General features: G+C 48.7%; 1 protein-coding gene across 1 annotated transcript in view; it reads right to left on the bottom strand.

Moving 5' to 3' along the window:
• The window catches only part of HMCN1 (hemicentin 1), a 1,183,532-nt gene that overhangs the window by 602,567 nt on the left and 561,933 nt on the right, over positions 1-19,032 (bottom strand). The window contains exon 27 of the mRNA XM_086956029.1: positions 18,438-18,568. Within this exon, the coding sequence (XP_086812155.1) occupies positions 18,438-18,568 (131 nt within the window). The remainder of the gene's footprint in view (positions 1-18,437; positions 18,569-19,032) is intronic.

Genomic DNA, 19,032 nt, shown 5'->3' with positions numbered 1-19,032 from the left:
AAAGAGTAAAGAACAAAACACAGCCCTGAATAGCAACCCTGCCAATACTAAGATAGCACCCTCCGGAGGCAAGGAACATTTGAAAAGTGTCATGACACATATAACAGGACCACACCCCAACGAATAACAACGAAGGGGAACCAGTCCGGGACCACAAGGCACAATAAGAGTCCAAGGCAGCCCCAACATAGAAAGTGACAACCCCCATAAGGAGCAAGGGCAGAGGCCCGGCAAAAGACCCCAACCTAGAGAATAGCAGAGCGGCTAGGACCCCTCAGCCATGAAAAAGGGGAAAGAAAGGGAGGGGGGGGAGAAAAGGCCCCAACTTGGGACCGCTAGAGCATCGAGGCACAAAGTACCTACAAATGTATCCTACAAGGCTCCACTGGAGGAGGAAGGAACTAATAAACAGGACGAACATCCTGTCAAAAAGGTGTGACAGAATGCACTCACTGAAGACACAGCCACCCACAGGGAGGCGAATGCAGAAGACCAAGCCAAAAGTCCTCGCAGAACGGGGAGGCAGGGCGGGCCATTAAGGAATCTGCGGCTAGAATCGTCTCTACCAGATACATCGTTACCGAAGGTAAGTAACTCGTACATCTGATAGAGACTACTCGCCGCAGATTCCTTCATGTAGAATAGATACCCTAGCCATACCCAAGGGGAATGAGGGTCTGTGAGGGGACCTCCCCAGCCCAGGCGGGTCCAAGATCCCAACAGGGGAAGAGAACGCCAGGACAGGAAAACAACCCAGTCCTCTCCAACAGAGCATGAGCTATGGGGACAGGGGAAAGGGTCCAGTCTCCCCCCAAGCAGACTAGAATCTTAGTGTCGCGGAGAACACTGCCCCACAGGGGAAGTTGCACATAGATTGGCGGCAGCCCCGCCTACACCAAGCCGGAGAAGGAAGGGCAATAGGAAAGGAGGCCATCAGCCAATGTACGGGGTACTCCGCCAGATGCCCCAGGTACAGGCAAGACCAAAGAAGACTAGTAGCCATTGTACCAGGGACCTCCATCGGAAGCTCCAGGTACAGGCAATACAAAAAGAGGAGGTCAGCAGCCAATGTACCAGGGACCTCCAGCGGAAGCCCCCCCCCCCCACCCCAGCACAGGCAAAACAAAGGAAGAGGAGGTCAGCAGCCAATGCACCAGGGACCTCCACCAGAAGCCCCAGGTACAAGCATCACGAAAGGAGACCATTAGCCAATGCACCAGGGACCTCCAAAAGAAGCCCCAGGAACAGGCACAGAAACTAAGGCAAGAGCCCTCCACCTCAGGTACAGATAACGCAGAAAGGAGGCCAAGGAGGGAGAGCAACCCAGAGACTGAAAGGAGAAGAGCCGAAATGAAGGCAAGAGCCCTTCACCGGGAACACACTCGGTGAAGAGGGCAGTCGGACTCCTCCAACAGGATGGCAACAGCAAACCCCGAACAGCGCCTCAGTAATAAGGCGGGTGGAAGGAGGAAACAGTCCCATAAGCTCCCAAAAGCAAGAAGCAGGGGCACCAGGCCTCACTCCAAGGCCCTTGGCCAGACCAGAAGAACCGGCGGACACCACCGGGTACTAACCAGTAACCGCCCAGGAAACAAGAGGAGAACAAGTAGGACGAACGAAGTCGCCAACACAGGAAATAACCCCTCTAGACACCAGACAGAGGACCAGGCCAACAGCAAACCAGAGGCAGAACGCCGCCAGACAGAAGACCAGGCCAACAGCAAACTAGAGGCAGAACGCCGCCAGCCAGAGGACCAGGCCAACAGCAAACCAGAGGCAGAACACTGCCCCACGCCGCAGCCTTGCAAGAAATGCACCAGCGGCATACAGCAACACCAAGAAGGGAAAGAAACCCGCCAGGGTAAAACTACCCTTTCCAGTATAAAACAGGCAATCCACTAGCTACAAATACCCCACGTAGGTTTGGACTCGGCACAAGAAGTATGGGAACCACTCTTAGGGAAGAAATCCGCATCGGAGAACAAATTAGAAACACTGCGGCAAAAACTACAAAAGGCTTAATTAGGAGTCAAAAAGAACACACTTGCCAATGGGGGCTGAACCCCAGCTAAAGAGGCAGGTCAACTCAGGGCCTGGAGTGCACAGTATCTCTCACAGAAAGTGTAAAGTTCACCCCACACCAGATTCCAGGAGCAGTGGGATACCACCTCCCACTAAGACCCGGAGGATCAACAAACCACCCACTGAGGAGGAGGAGGAGGACAAAGCCCCACCAGAAGACGCTGGATGGCTGAGTCTGCAAGAGCATTAAAACAGCAGGGCCCTGTCAAAAGGGAGGTCGACCAGATGCTCCCTAAGATTCTCAGGAAAAACAGCATCGCGTAGCCAAGCATGGCGACGGAGAAAAACAGAAGTAGCCAGTGTGGGGTTTCCAAAAGTGCGGGCTAAATTGTGATGACCACATGCGGTAGGATAATGCATTAATGAATTACTGTGAGTTCGGAGGAGTACACACTCCGCAATTGTTGGCTGAATCTAATGACACCGGTGGATGTCCTGAAATTCAAATGGATATTCGAAAATTGGTTCCTACTCCGGTTGTGAGAAGAGCCCAAGACAATGAGCAGCAATCCTTACCCGTGAGCCGGTTAGGTAAGTAATGCTGGGAGCCTGCTGTGGGGATAGTCAGCGGCTTCGGGAGGCAAAGTCGTCCCTTCGGGATAAGAGCGGGACGCTCCGGTTCTGGTTACTGTGGTCTGTGAGGAGAATCGTCACAACAGCGGACCTGGGGGCCAAGGCTTAAATAGGTACGCAGTCAGGAAGAGTACCGGGCGGGTGTGCAAGCGGCATCAGCGTAATAGCACTCACCGAGTTAATACTCAAATAAGGTCCAGTTGCTGCGGCTCCGGCAGGGCGGTCAATGTGCGAATTGGGAGACGGGCAGTAGCGGTAGTATAACCGCGACAGGGTGCACCTGATTGTTGACGTTATTTTCGCATGTGATCAGAGTGCAAGGGGGAATGAGCCCGGATGAAAACCAAGGAGGCCATCTTAGAGTGGAGTGTTAACCACACAAGGAGAGTATAGAGTAAAATACATTTCTGGGAAGAAAAGTGGTGATATGTACAATAGTGCAAAATTCTTAAATCATGGAGTCATGAAGGTATCATAGCAATGCGTAATAGTGTCATATATACAATAGCGCAATATTTAAGAGTAGTAAGACAAGACGGGCGTCAATTGAACAGCAGACTGGTTCTGTTACTTCCAGAGCTTTATAGTAACGAGGTCCAGTCCTCAAGGCGATTCAGGCCACAGTGTATACTGTCAGTTCTAAGTATCCATTTTAGTTCCTCTTTGTTCAACAGTTGGTTGATGTCAGCGCCCCTTGGGGGGAGGTTTTATTACAGTAAAGACTGTCCATGCAAAGTCCAGTTTGCTGTGCCCAAGTTCAAAAAAATGATCCACTAATGGTGCGTTGGAGGTTTTGCAGTGGATCCTGCTGCGGTGCTGTCCGATACACAGTCTGACCTTTTGAGTTGTCTGCCTGACATATATTTTCAAACAAGGGCAAAAACTGGCATATATGACATTTGTAGTATTACAATTTGAAAAATACTTCCTTTCAAACTTTATCTGGTTAAAGGAGAAGTCCTTCCCTTCTATGGTGGTGTCACATGCAATACACTCACCACATTTGGCATGGCCCGGGAGGCGAGGGAGACCCCATAAATCATTAAGGGTGCTCTTGGGGCATCGGGTGGGGGAGCCACCTTTACCAAATGATCTTTCATGTTTTTTGCTCTCTTAAACCCAAACATGGGTCATTCAATGTTAAGAACCCCTGCGTTTAGGACTTTCCAATGTTTCAGGACACTCTTACGTATGGCATTAGATGCAGGTGAAAAAGTAGTGACACATACTAGTCTGTCCTGGTTTTTTGGGGGTTTTGGTACCAGAAGGATGTCCCTGGGACAGAACCAGGCCCTTTTCAATGAGCGACGGACAAGTTTGCGTGGATATCCCTGGTTGCACAATTTGTCACTCAATATCTTTGCTTCACTGAAGTAGGACTCTTTGTGATAGCAGTTCCTTCTAATACGGAGGAATTGTGAATAGGGAAGTGAGTCACACAAGGCACGGAGATGATGACTACTGTAGCTAAGCAGTGTGTTGCGCTCAGTGGGTTTTCGATAAAGACTAGTAGTAAGTTGCCCATTTTGGTGTTCGATTTTTTAACCAAGGAAGAGAATACTGTTCTTGCTCTCTGATAAAGTGAATTTGAGTCTGCCACAGTTATTATTTAGCCAGTGAAGGAGCTGCTGTAGAGATTCAGCTGATGCATTCCAAATCATGAATATGTCGTCTATATACCGCTTCCACAAGGCAATGACACTGTGGAAGGGGTTGTCTGAATTGAGGATGAATCTCATCTCGAGGTCATCCATGTACAGGATTGCTAGATTGGGAGCAAAAACTGCTCCCAGTGAAGTGCCCCGGGCTTGGCCATAGAACTGCTCATTGAAAAGAAAGAAGTTTTTAGTTAAGCAGATTTCCAGGAGTTGTAAAATGAATAGGGTGGGTACTGCATGTGGGCGAGGACGTCGGTTGAGTACTTGTTTAATGACTAGCATTAACTCAATTTGTGGGATGTTAGTGTAGAGTGACTCCACATCCAGCGTGCACATTGTGCTGGATGTGGGGTCATAGGGGTATTCTTCAATCAGGTTGATCATGAACATACTGTCCCTTATGTAGCATTCAGTCTGGGGTACAACATTTTTAATGAAGTGATCAATGTAATGTACTAATGGTTCCAAAATGGAACCGCAACCAGATACAATAGGTCGTCCTGGTGGTGTTTCTGGATTTTTGTGAATTTTTGTCAAACAGTATATCACAGGAATTCTGGGTGATTTAGTGTTTAGAAACGAGTGGTCCTTCTTACTAAGGAATCTTGCGTTTATGCCTTCGTTGGTGATTTTTACAATAAGCATTTGTATTTCCTTGGCGGGGTTGTTCGGAAGTGTGCAGTAGTGATCGGTGTTACTTAGTTGTCTGAGAATCTCCTTTTTATATTTTTCTATGTCCTGAATGACAATCCCACCACCCTTATCTGCCGGTTTAATGATCTGTGCTGGATTTGTTTTTAGAGTGGAGAGTGCTTTCTTCTCCTGTAGTGAGGTGTTGTAAGGTATAAACGTCCTTTGCTTTTCTAGATCAGTCATATCCTTCATGACAAGTTTCTCAAAAGTGAGAATTTCTCCAGGGATCATGCCAGCAGTGGCTAGCAGTGGGGGAGAAAGTAGACGGTGACCTAAACGAGGTGTTAGTATTCTTAGTAGGTGTAGGATTGAGGAGGAAGTAGCTTTGAAGTCTAACTTTTCTAAAGAACCTTGGTAGTTCTGTTTGTGCATCAAGAAAGTTTGGTCGAATAGTTGTCACAAATGAAAGACCTTTACTGAGCAGAGATAGTTCATTTACCGAGAGTTGGTGATCTGTGAGGTTGATGATAGGGAGTGGGGAGTCGTTTTGGATTACATCATTGGATCTAGAGAGATTTCCTGAAGGACTACCGCTCATTATCTTGGGCTCTTCTCACAACCAGAGTAGGAACCCCTTTTTGAATATCCATTTCAATTTCAGGACATCCACCCGTGTCATTAGATTCAGCCAACGATTGCGGAGTGTGTACTCCTCCGAACGTTCAGTAATTCATTAATGCATTATCCTACCACATGTGGTCATCACAATTTAGCCTGCAGTTTTGGAAATCCCGCACTGGCTCTTGCACGCGGCGACCGCCTCAATCGTAACCCATAAGGTTGCTCGTATTCCGCATGTCTTCATCACTACCCAACTCTTCTTCCTCACTTCTAACCTAGATTCTGATCGGGTCTTAAACACAGCGTCCCACAAATTGTTTATCAGTGCGCAAAATGACTCTTAGGTCTCCAATTCCCTCACAGACCTGAATCTTCCAATTCTGCACATATGTTACAGCTGATATTACGTGTATGGTCTGCCCTTATATGTCTTAATGTATTTTTATCTTCCTTTTTCCCCCTTATTTTCTTCCTCCCACTTTGTATTATATGTTATTTAGTATTAGACCTGGTGCCGCGAGCGTAGGGGTAGGTGTCTCCGCCGTCCCAGCGTTTGTTTCCAGGTTTACCCACCAGACAGCGCTGGCCCCACGGGAGCATGCTGCGATGCCTGTGTTTCTCTCCCTTAGGGTCGCCTAACTAGAGCAGGACCACTTGGCCCTCTTTCTGTACCCGACCCAGTGAGGTTGTATTTGCTTCTTTACTTTCTGAAAGAACACTGTATCACCTTTCTTTTTGTGTAGTACTTTGTCTAGGTCCTGAAGAATCGCCATTTGACGAGAAACATGTTGACCACACCAGGGGGTTGAGTTAGTTTTCTGTATCCCCACACGTTCTCTAGCTCCCCTCTCACCCCTTTTAATCAGGGAAGCAGCCACGTTAATAAACCCCATTGTGGACTGCCTACCCTGTTTTAAATCACTAACTTTGCACTGACTACACTTCCTTTCTCTTCTCACTCACACACACCATCGGCAAGGAACAAAAGAACTCCGCCAAAAGAGTGCCTTTTGGCACTCCGTCAGACATTGCAGCGCCGGTCTGACGAGGAGCAGCGAGCCGATGATGAAACTGGACATCCTACAGTCTGGGTGTGTTCCACACCTAACGCTCAGGGTGTGTGAGGCTCTCTAGTTCCGACAAAGGAACTTCCCTAGTTCCTTGACTCTGCACTTCTACCTCCCTCTCCACACTGTAGTACTCTCTTTCCCCGGGGAACTTTGTATCCTACTGTGTGATTTAGAATTAGACAAACATGAAATTCAATGTTTGCACACAGGCATGTTTATTATTACTGTCCTGAGGATGATCCCATGATTTTCCCCTAAGGGATCGAAACGTCGTCGACAACATATGTACCATATGTTTCAAATTTGTTTGGATCATAATTTGAAATGGTACTCTCCTGTAAATTAAGTCTGGAAAGCAATATTGAACACAGACAGAAAAAATTTATGTTGCCCATTTATGTTCTTGAGTTGGATGCAGGTTGCGTCCTACTTGTATGTGTTATTTATTGCTTCGCTAAAATATCTACTGATGAATAAATGCTGTCCGGCTGGACAAAGAACATAGAGTCTATCTAGCATATGTTGACCGGGTGCTCCTTAACACCTTAGCTGCTAGGTGTTTTCCCCTCCTGTGCTGCAGGCCACTTTTTCCCATTGTTCATGACGAGCTCAGCTCGTCATCAGCACAGCTCAACCGTGCATCATGACGAGCTGAGCTCGTCATCAGCATCGAAAGGGTTAATTCTTCTTGTCTAGGGACCACTGTCTTTAGTAACAATCAATACACCCAATGTCCCTACCATATTGCCTTTGGGTTCCCTTGTCCCCTTTTTTTTTTTTTTATATTTTTTGGAAAACCTTTATTATATCATTCAACACAAGATACAAAAGTAGCCCTGCAACAGCAGGGGCCGGCACCACATGTAAGCAACACGGATCAGTAATGCCAATGACACAGCTATTCAGCCGACAACCCATGGGTCCGGCAGCGGTAAAGGATAGGCGGTGTATCGGAAACATTTCGAATCAAGGATATGAATAAGGTTTCATTTTATATTTAACCCCCCCCCCCCCAAGAATGAGATAAAGAAGAAAATACAGGATAACCGGAGCTACATACTCGGAGGTACAAAAATGCGGGTAGGTGTTAAAAGTGGTCGTGAATCAAAATAGACCAACAATATTAATGCAAGCGTCAGTTAGTTCACTAAGAGTAAAGAACAGAGCTACCTATCTATTATCGCAGCCACCCACCCCAGACCCCGCCCACTCATCTACTTCAGGATGAAATCGAAAGTTATCGCTACCGGACCCTGCAAGAAAAAGAAAAAGAAAAGGGGCCATAGAACACAACAAAGGCAAAATAACAAACCCCCCACCCTGCTGCCCCGCAATGGCTACGGCCTACCCCACTAGCAGCGCGCCTTTCGCCCAGAGGAATACCCGAAAGAGAGAAAGAGAGAAGAAAAAGAAGAAAAAGGGGCCATAGAACAAAACAAAGGCAAAATAACAAACCCCCCCCCCACCACCCTGCACCTCTGCAATTGCTACGGCCTAACCCACTAGCAGCGTGCCTGTCGCCCAGAAGCATCCCTAAAAGAAGAAAGTGGCGGAGGAGGAGAAACAGAAAAACACACTCCCGGACTCCCCTATCCCCCACCAGATGCGACCCCCCGGAAACAAGTTCAAAATAAATGCAGTGAAATACACTATCGATCTGGGTAAGCACCAAACATACTACCCGACTCCCGCAGTTAACAGGTCACAATCCCAACAGCAGAGTAAATTGTTGTCCCGTATCCTGAAAAGCCCCACAAGCTAACCCTGGCCAGTACGAATGTTCACTGGAGCACTTATAACCCAGGCCCCAGCAACAGTGAGAGCGATAATGCTTGCATGAAGATTCAAGTCAGTACGAACAAGCCAAGTAAAGGATAAGTGTTCACGATCCACACAAAGCAAGCAAGGAAAAGCGTGGCAGAATGATAAAACTCTCCAATAGTCACAGGTGATCTTGGTAAGGCAGTCAAGGTTGTACATAGTGAAATTCGACGAGACAGGGTTCAAGCAGGGGACGCAGACAATGTTCATGGGCGTGTGATCCGTAGGGTAGGAATCCGCAGCGCCAAAGGGATCCGGCGTCTGCACGGGGACCTCGAAGTCAGATATACGATGTTCCGTTGGCGCCAACGCTGGCTGCAATGATGGCAAAAAGTCACTGTCCGGTCTCCGGCAAAGATCATCCATTGTTACCGACAGCGCCTGGTAGTTGACGGTGATCTGTGAGTGGAGCGCTCTAATGGCCGCCATTACGGCGTGCAGCGGGGGCGAGTCTTCTGTCTCCTCCATCTCCCTTCGCAAGCCACAGATCGGGATGCAGACCCCGGAGCCCGGCTTCTCCGGGGTAGCAAGCAAATCTGGAGCGGACACAAGCAACTGGAGCTCTCACCTCACAACGTTACTCCATTGCCGCTGATCAGGGCTCCCGTCGTCACTCCCATGACAAGCTTACTGTGTCTCCGGACGTAGGATACAGGGCCGCAGCAAACGATATGACACGCCGTAGCGTGTGTGTTGCAGGCAGGATATGAAAGCGCTGTCAAAAACAGGAAGAGTATATCTCCGTTCGGGAGACCGGACAAAGCCCAGGGTTCACAGCCGATGTTGTTCAATTCCAGCCCGGATGGGTTGGAAATCGAGGCCCCGGCTTCCGCTCCGGAGTAGGCCGAGAATAAAACACGGCGTATCTCTGTCACCCGGTATGATAGAAAGTTCGGGATTGCGCCTTCAGAGTCAGTTACTCCTCATACATACGGGAGTCCGGTGTGAAATCAGGATAATTTGCAGGATATACGAGGTGCTGGCGGAGGTCGGCGGAGCCGGGAGTTTATGTGGCCATCTTGGTTGCTGGCGTAGCTCCTCCTTCCCTTGTCCCCTTTTTGAACAGAAGTAGCCATAGCACGGCCAGTAGCATCAGTGACGTCCAAAGCCGCACGAAAAATAAACGCGGCCAACTCTTCAACATTCAACGCATGGGCCCGCAGATCAGCGCGGGCACCCTCATGAGAGACACGAAAAAGAAGGGACTCCACCGAACCCCAGAGGCTAGAAGTAGCCCTGGTCAACACACACAAAGTGTTAAGCGCCCTCAAGGCAGCACTGGAGGAAGCGAAGACATTACGTCCCCATGAATCAAACCATCGGGCCTCCCGAGACGGAGGGAACAACACCACAGGCAAACACGGAAAGGTAGTATGCAGTAGAGTGCCTTGAGTAGAAGGGTGGAAAGAAAGACAGACCGGGTCATGCGGAGCTGGCCGATGGTTGTGCAGAAGCGCCTGAGGCACTGGATTACCCGTGGCAGGACGCCTCCAGGCCCCCATAAGGGAATCATGGAGTGATGCCTCAGAAAGAAGGAACCACTCCCGTCCACCAGAACCCTGTGGTGGTCTGTAGAAAATTGAGTGACAGGTTTACCCATCCTCAGACTACCAGCAGCCAAACAAAGGCACCAGTGGCCTCAGTAAGGCGCCACGGAGGTGAAAGCAAGTCCTCCATGGACGACGATCACAGACTGAGCTGCCATTCCCCAATTCCAGGGGGAAGCGGCCAGCCCCGGCATAGTGGAGGAACCACCGAGGAATGAGGACCCGAAGGGCCTCAGAAGGAGAAAATGCCGGTGAGAAGCCAGCCGCAGGCCCGGGAAAGAAGGGTTCGAGGATTTTAGCCACGAGGACGGCGAAGAGCCTCCCCTAGAAGATGCCGGCGAAAAGGAAACTACACGGCAGCCTTTCTCCGGGGAGGAACACATTGACAGATGACAGACCTCCGGAGACGAAGAGACTTCAGGAGACAAATCCAGATCCCGGCACGGTTCCGTGGAGGTAGTCAGCGGCGCCTGATCGGCGTCATGCGGCGCCGGAGGGGCCACTTGCGGCGCCAGTTCGGCCCCAGAAGGAGCAGCCGCCTGCGCCCAGGATCAAGGGGGACCCGGGAAAGCACCCCAAGATCCCGCCTCCACCTGTGACTCCACTGGAGCCGGGGAGGGAGGCTCCTGGCGTCGAACTGGTGGCCAGCTCGACCTCTGGTGAGGCAGCTGCCTACTGAGAGGGCCGAGAGAGACCCGGGGGCAAGCCCGGGGTCCCGGCGATCACCTGTGACACCACAGGGAGCCCTATAGGGATTTGCGGCGAGACAGGGATGCTAGGTGCCGAAGAGGGGAGACCCGAAGAACCACATTCTGACGGCGCCACTCTCCTACGACCTGGAGCCGAGACCTTCAGCGCCGGGGCCACCGGCGACTCCGTGGAAGTCCCAGCATCAGGCAAGGGTTCCGCGGACGTCTCAGGAGGTGGGGAAAGGGCCAAAGAAACCTGTAGAGCCACAGCGTAGGCTGTCATTTGGGCCCTAGTCACCTCCGTGCCGGGAAATGGCAGTTAGGGAGGCGACAGGCGGGAGCGCATGTCCTGGGGGGAGCTTTTGATTTGCTCAAACGCTCCGTCCATCATCCCCTTTTGTATCGCTATTGTATTGCACAAACGCTCCGTCCATCATCCCCTTTTGTATCGCTTTGATTTTCTCAAACGCTCCGTCCATCATCCCCTTTTGTATCGCTTTTAATTTGCTCAAACGCTCCGTCCATCATCCCCTTTTGTATCGCTTTGTTCACCCTAAGTTGGCAGGGTATGCTCAGACGTGAGTCCCTTGCTCACTTGGCCACTGGATTCAGATAGCCTGGCTGATGAGGATTATCAATCCGAAACCGGTCCCAGGAGGCTTGTTTCCAGTCAAGGGAAGACATGGCTTGGCATTTCGGGCTGGACTGTTCCCATGAGGCACAGGGTCAGACTGATTTGCATATGGCCATGTCTGAACTGGGGTGGCTGAGTGAGCTAAAGAATGGTGATGGATTAAACCCAGATCAGTTGACTGGGGGTGAGTGTTTGATTTGCTCAAACGCTCCGTCCCTCATCCCCTTTTGTATTGCTTTGTTCGCCCTAATTTGGCAGGGTATGCTCAGACGTGAGTCCCTTGCTCACTTGGCCACCGGATTCAAGATAGCCTGGCTGATGAGGATTATCAATCCGAAACCGGTCCCAGGATGCTTGTTTCCGGTCCAGGGAAGACATGGCTTGGCAGTTCGGGCTGGACTGTTCCCATGAGGAACCGGGTCAGACTGATTTGTATCTGGCCATGTCTGAACTGGGGTGGCTGAGTGAGCTAAAGCATGGTGATGGATTACACCCAGATCAGTTAACTGGGAGTGAGTGTTTGATTTGCTCAAACGCTCCGTCCATCATCCCCTTTTGTATCGCTTTGTCCTGGGGGGAGCAGGCGCCCACCGCGAAAGGAGGACAAGGCCTCGGAGACAAACTGAAGGACCTACCAGCCGGTGAGCCATGCCCTTGGGGCTGGGGCGAAAGACGATGTCGTAAATGAAACTGGCGGTTCCTTGCTCCCGAGGTAGGGGACAAACGCTGAAAGGACACCGACCTGGATAAGCGCGCCGACAGCAACTTCATCCGGCGCCCCCCCTGCAACTTAGACTTGAAGTGCTGGCATGTGTCTCAGCTCTCCGAGTCATGGTGCCCACCCAGGTACCACACGCAGACTGGGTGAGGGTCCATCACTGACATGTGACGTGCACAAGAGGGACACGTCTTGAACCCGAAGGCATTCGCACACTATTCCAAACATGAATAAAGGGATAGAAGGACTGAAAACAGGCCAGAGCTCAACCCGATCCGTGTTGAACGCGGAAAGAGAAAAAACTGATGTAGGCGCGCCAGGGTGGGACTTATGTGACCTCGCTGACGTCACGTGCGCAGACGACACAGGGGCGGAGTTACGTGCTGCCGTCCCTGCCTTCATGGATGCTGTGGCAAAAAGATTTTCCGGATCCAGTCTCACGCCTGGGGATAATTCTACATGAAAAAATCTGCGGCTAGTAGTCTCTATCCGATTGACAGTGCACATCAGTAGCATAGTCACCTCTGCTCTGAGTCAAGGGTGGATTTTAAAGAATGAGGCAGATTCCTGACAAACAAAAAATCCTAGACTATGCTATTTCTATACCTTACCTAAAATTCACAAGGGCATCCTCCCTCCACCAGGGAGACCCATAGTGTCTGGGATAGGCTCTCTATTGGAACCTTTGTCAAACTTTTGTGACCATTTCTTGAAACCATTGGTCAAAAAGACACCGTCCTTTGTTCAAGATACAAGGGACATATTGAACTTGATTGCACTGACTAATGTCAAGAGACCACAGATTGATCTCTCAGTCACCCTGGATATTGAGGCCTTGAACATCAATATCCCCCAGACGGCCACACTTGAAGTTGTCGAAGATATCCTAAGGTCCAGTAATTGGGCATCACCAACACCAATAAGCTCCATCATAGAATGTGCAACCTTAGCCCTAACAGAAAACTTTTTTTAGTTTGATGACCACCTGTTCTACCAAATCCAAGGGGCCTCAATGGGCAGCACCTTTGCCCTGAGCCTGGCCTGCATTTACATGTCAAACTTCAAAGAGAAACATATTCTCTCCCCTACCAATCCTCATACTGAGAATATTGTAACATGGCGTCATACTCATTTTTTGGATAGGAAACAGGGTTATGGTCACCATATTTGTTGGGTGAATTAACAATCTAAATGCATACCTAAAATTTACTGCCAATGTCTCTGAGAGAGAACAACTCTTCCTAGATCTATTGATCAATCTTTCTGAAGGAGACTTGAATTCAAAACTTACAAAAAACTGACTGACAGCCATAGTCTATTACTGTTTAGCAGTCATCACCGAGGGCTCTACGGGAGTAGGAACACCGGCGTTGCTGAGTTACCTCACCCACAGGAAGCGGGTGCACAGGTGCGAAGTAGTGTCGGGTTTCGTCACGCAGGTCGAGGGTGCTTGGAGTTGAAGATGCTGCAGGCGGCTCGATGTGAAGAGTTCCGGTGGATTCAAGGGTGGATCTGAAGTGGTGAAGACCTGAAAACAGAGGGGACAATGTTCAAAGTCACTAGCCAGTGACTACCGTGGAACCAGGATGGAACCAGGCGATGTCGGTTGGAAACAGGCGATGAGGTGTAGCTTCTCACTGCAGCCACGTGGACACGAAGAGGTCGAGGATGTCCAGGAGTCGATCACGAGCTGTCCCACAAAGGCTCTAGCTGATGGCAGTGTCTGCAACTTCATCGAATCAAACAGGCCTTGGCTAATGCAAGCCACGCAGGAAGTGGAAAAAGCTTATCACTCAAACCAGCAAGGTCAGAGCGAGTGCTCCTTTTTACAGGAGTGAGGGCAAGTCTGGAGCAACCAGACCCGCAGTGTAAATCGTAGGTTTCATCGCCAAGATGGCCGCTGACTACGTGGCAAGTGGCCGGGATGGCGAGTCGAGTGGCACGATGCAAAAGGGCCCCACGCAGATCGTGGAGATGCTGGGGGGCTGATTTTCGGTGCAAGGGCTGCTCGGTTGTGGGGCTTCTCAAACCCTAAAGCACAGCATCGAGGGTGCCTCGGGTGCTGCGCAGTCAGCTTCTCTGGGGCCTTTCAAGATGTCCGGTCCCACGTCTCTCGGTGCCTCCACCGGTCCCTTCTTTGCAGGGACTGTGAATCGGGCTGTGAGAAGTCTGGTAGTCTGGGTCTCGTTGGGCTCAGGGCTCGGGCTCCGGCAGGAGGCGGCGGCAAAGCAGACGTCGAGTTGCTGGAAGGTGCCTGTGTTCACAGGATGGCCACTCCTCGGCCACAAGGGAGATGCTCTTCAGTCTTCTGTGCAGCAGAACGTCGAAGTCCAGTCGTCTTCTTAGTTTCAAGTTGATTCGGGATGATCTGAGGTGCTTTGGCACTGCTCCCACTCTTATTCCCAATCTGAGGGGTGGATCACCTGCTAGGTCCCTCCTCTGGGTGGGACCAGGAAGGGGGGCGGTTACACCCCCTTTCCTTTGTCCGGCTCCTCGCCAGGCCTGGGTCTGGAAAGTCCCAGGACCGGTTTGGACTGGCTTATGCACGAGGACACCTTGTGTGCCCCGGGCATGTCTGATTCTATTCAGCCCTGTCCTACTCAATACACAAAATCCTGTCTGGGGTGGTGCTCACACCTCCCAAGGCAGGAAACCCTTTGTCCAAGCCTCCCTCGCTGGAAGGACTCCCAGCAGCAGGAGGTCAGACTTGTGCCTGTGGTGGCAGCATCCATTTTGTGATGCTGAGGCTCTGGTTAACTTTAACCGGGGTTAAGGCTATGTACATGTCGTGTCCCTCTAGAAGGGTGGAATGCTATCCCCGTCGGCAGAACTGTTGAGGGGATAGTATTCCAAATCGTATGACAACTTACTCGACATGTTTTGATAAAGCCAAACCAAAGTTAGCATATAACCGCGAGGATTATAATGCACTTAAGAGTATATGGTATGGCAATATCCCGGAACAGCTAAGGGAGTTGTTCCCGACAGCTGCAGACAGGCTCAGCTCATGCTAGAGCACCATCTCACATGAAACCACACACTCTGCCCCCAGGATTGCAGGGGCCTTCCATAGGAATGGCTTATAGGTTAACATGTGTCCAGTTAAGGTTAGATATAGGGATACTATATCTAAGCAAGAGGTGATTACCCCAACTTACCCCAGCTGAGAGATCAGCCAGTTGTGTCAAAATATGGAGGCCAGGCCAGGGGTGGCACAATACATGCTGCAGCCCCTGGTGTGCCTTGGCTACACCTATGCCCTGGGTACCTATGGTACACTGTTACAGGGGCCTATAAGGTGAACCAGTTCCAATTCGTAATGCGCCTAGAGTGCATTGGCAGTAATTTAGAGAGAGAACAGCAGGCTGTGGGTCTGATTAGCAGGCCCACAGCCACATTAAGTCATAAACCAGTGAAGCAAAAATTTGGGGTGACCATAGGATAGCAGACCCAACTCTCCTACAAAAAGAGAGCACATAACAACAACCATGAGAAAGAACCCATTCTGATGAATTGACATGCATCACCACGTATACCCCAGAGTCTAACTTCATTAGGAAAGTAATCAAGAAACACTGGGGCATCCTGCAAACTGACTAACTCACATTCAACCTCCCAAGATTTGCATTTAGAAGAACAGCAAACCTTAAAGATATGCTCATCAACACGTGGCCAAAACATACTTGACTCCCGTGCAGAGACAACTTTGGAATTTGCTTCCGGTGGTGGGCCACCATCCCTATGGCCATTGCAACATCTGTCCCTTAACACAGCCGACAAAGAAGGTCCAACTTACTGACACCCTCACATAGGCACAACAAAAGCACACCGACTGTAACACACACAATTGCATTTATCTGATTACTTACCCATGCCAGTTAAAATACAGAGGGATGACCACTAGAGCTGTTAAGTTACGAATTTCTGAACATCACAGAAACATCAGATGCAGAAATACCATTACCAAGATGTGTGCCCCATTACCAAGATGTGTGCCCATTCACCACTGTTGGGCACACCTTTGATGATCAAAATGGACTGTCCTGGAGACATACCCCCAGATACGACAAGAAGGACGTTTAAGAAAGGAGCAAATGTGGATTTTCAGATTGTTCACACATAGGGTTGGGTTGAATGATGATATCCCTTGGGGAGAACTCAATAAATAATCCTGTAGCCCTATCATTTGTGTTCTGCCAAAAATGTCATTGCCACTCCACACGGTACCCCTAATTGGAGAGCCTTGCCCGCACCATCCAGGTGTGCTGCCTGCTAGACTTTGATTGATTGAGGGTTACAAAAGGACACATCAATTCGCCTACTACACCCAGCAAATCTCAGGGATACTCCATCTCCCTACAACTGATGCACTCAACATGCTCTCTCACCCATACTTACACCTACTGGTCATCGTCCGATTAGACATCCCATGTGAGTCTAATAGTTCTTAATTGATTATTGGAGACGTAGTGCATTCCCAAACTCCGACCGTACACTACAGGAGATACTCCATCTCCCTACAACCTCTACATACCACATGCTCGCTTACTCTCACACCAGGATTTTATACTCCATGTGAGTTGTTTTAGGAATTACCCCAAATAATTATAAACTTTCTAGATCGCAGTAGCAGCATTAACATGCAAAAATACTCTTGAAGGTTGCATGTGCGCATAAATTGCTGTCTGTATTGGAGACCCTATGAGTCTGTCTTATTTTTTCCTTTTTTTACTGCTTCCAGGCAGTGGGAAGGAGCCGCCACTGAGTATGGGCGAGCTCTTTAGACTTACCAGGGGGTAGCGTTAAGCATTTGAAGTCAATGAATGAGACACACACTCCCATTTAGAAAAATAACATATATTTTTATATAATTTAAACACCAAGATCATTGGAATTAAGTAAGTGCTTTAGACTTTATCAAATGTTACAGCAAAAACAGTAGACAATGACAGCAGGAGCCTCTGTCGTGGTAATTTTATCCTATGGGACAAACATTAACGTCATAGGTACACTTACAGATGACTTACAATACTGTTCTTCTGGACTTAAGGTAAGTAGGAGCCAAGGTCCAAGAAAGAACCAACAGTTAAAGTTTACCTGCCGTGGGGTGTCTCGGTGCATAGGTGCTTTCAGCGGTGGTAGCCTCGAATGCTACACAGTAAAGTCAATGGGGAAAGGTACATCAATGTCAATTCATTAACATGCCAGGGGTAGCAGAAGTGACATCACACACTTTAACAAGCCCCTTATAATATCACAGGAATTGATCTCATGATCCTCAACATTGGTTAACTTTCCAGAAAGTTAGATCATTGAATTTGAAAGGCCTATATTATTAAGACAAGGTGTTTGATACCAAAAACCATAGGTTTCAGTAAAGCCATCATGCAGCTGGGGAACTTGTAATCACCAGTGCCCTGTACATATACTTAAGATGGCTTCCCTGTTTACTTGTACTGTCTAGTAATTAAGCTAGACAGCACAGGGGCATATCTGTTCATGCAGATATGCCATCACATGTAATATAATACACCCTGTCTGAGGGCTATAAGGCCTGCTGTAAGGGTGACATACATTAGATGCAGTGGCTTTGGCATTGTACACAGTGAGTGTGCCATGTTGTGTTTTCACACATTGTTTGCACCAAGTCATGCAGCCTGTAAAGGCAGTCTGTATGCAATGTGTATGGGGGCCCGTTATGGTGGCATAATACATGCTGCAGCCCTTAGGGACCCTCTTTAGTACCCATGCCCGAGGTACCAGGGGAATCATTTACTAGGTACTTGCAGGGATACTAAAGTGTATGCCAATTGTAACACAAATAGACCATTTTACTTTGTTTTGGAGACGGAGCACTGGAATATGGGCGTAGTTAATAGAGAACCAAGGCACATCAGTCAAAAAATATCAGTACTAGTGGCAAAAAGTGGTTAAAACCATGACAAAAAGAGGCACTTTCATATAGTTTTGAGGTTAGCAAACAAATTGCAGAAGAAGCAATTATATAAACAGCCCATATTTTTTTCACAAACCCAACAGAGTTCAAGAACACCTTCTGGTGGATTTTCTTTTTTTTTTTTTTACATTTGAATAAAACAATATAAACTTGAAAACAGCCCCCTAAGTATCAGTTAAACTCTTCTTTTCCATCAAATGGCTGAGATGCTAAGGCCTTGCTGTGTCTAAAAAGCAAAAAAAAAGAAAGCAAAAGCATCTTTAGAAATGATTAGCCACCAAATGGGTGCAGATATATTAAATGGATTCCGATTTCAGGAGTAAAAGGAATTGGAGCCTTTCTCCACCAAAGTCTTTGTTGAAACAAATTACTCTTCTGTGTTTTGAGCATACTTTTAGTTTTTGCTTGAAGGTTGGTCTTAACATACACACCCACCTGTTCATCGCCTTTGTACCAGGTGATAATAGGAGGTGGGCTTCCCGATGCGTCACAGAAGAGGCTTGTGGGCTGGTTGACCACCACAGACACATTAGTCAGCTTGTCCTTATCTCTGATTTCAGGAGGGACTGCAACAAGAGAAGAGAATGAGTTCAGAGTTAAAGGAAAAGCTAGAATGTAACTTGCATTTGAGACATGGGAAGAGACTGGGTTGACAGGCCTGGTATTCCCTGCTATGGCACAATTATAACCTTCCCTATGATCAGTCATAACTGACCTACTATTCCACTGGTGCACCCAGAAACTTCCTCAGAAGAATAAGGGCACGTTATAATTTCTCCTTAAATTAATATATTAAACAGCTTAATATTGAGAGATTTTCTTCCCTGGGATGCTACAGTTATATGGTTCATCGGAGTTAGTGCCACAGAGTAGTCAATTCCCTAACGGTGGGGAAAACAAAATGCCTAAACACACAATATTAGTATTTTACAGCAATCAAAATATAAACATAGCAAAATACATGATTAAAAAAGAACAGAAAGGAAGTTCAACACAGGGAGAATAAAGCATATCCTAGCATGGGGACGTT

Source organism: Lissotriton vulgaris, chromosome 1_1 (assembly GCF_964263255.1).
Source record: "Lissotriton vulgaris chromosome 1_1, aLisVul1.2, whole genome shotgun sequence".
Taxonomy (NCBI): Eukaryota; Metazoa; Chordata; class Amphibia; order Caudata; family Salamandridae; genus Lissotriton; species Lissotriton vulgaris.
This window is presented reverse-complemented; position numbering and strand designations above follow the sequence as displayed.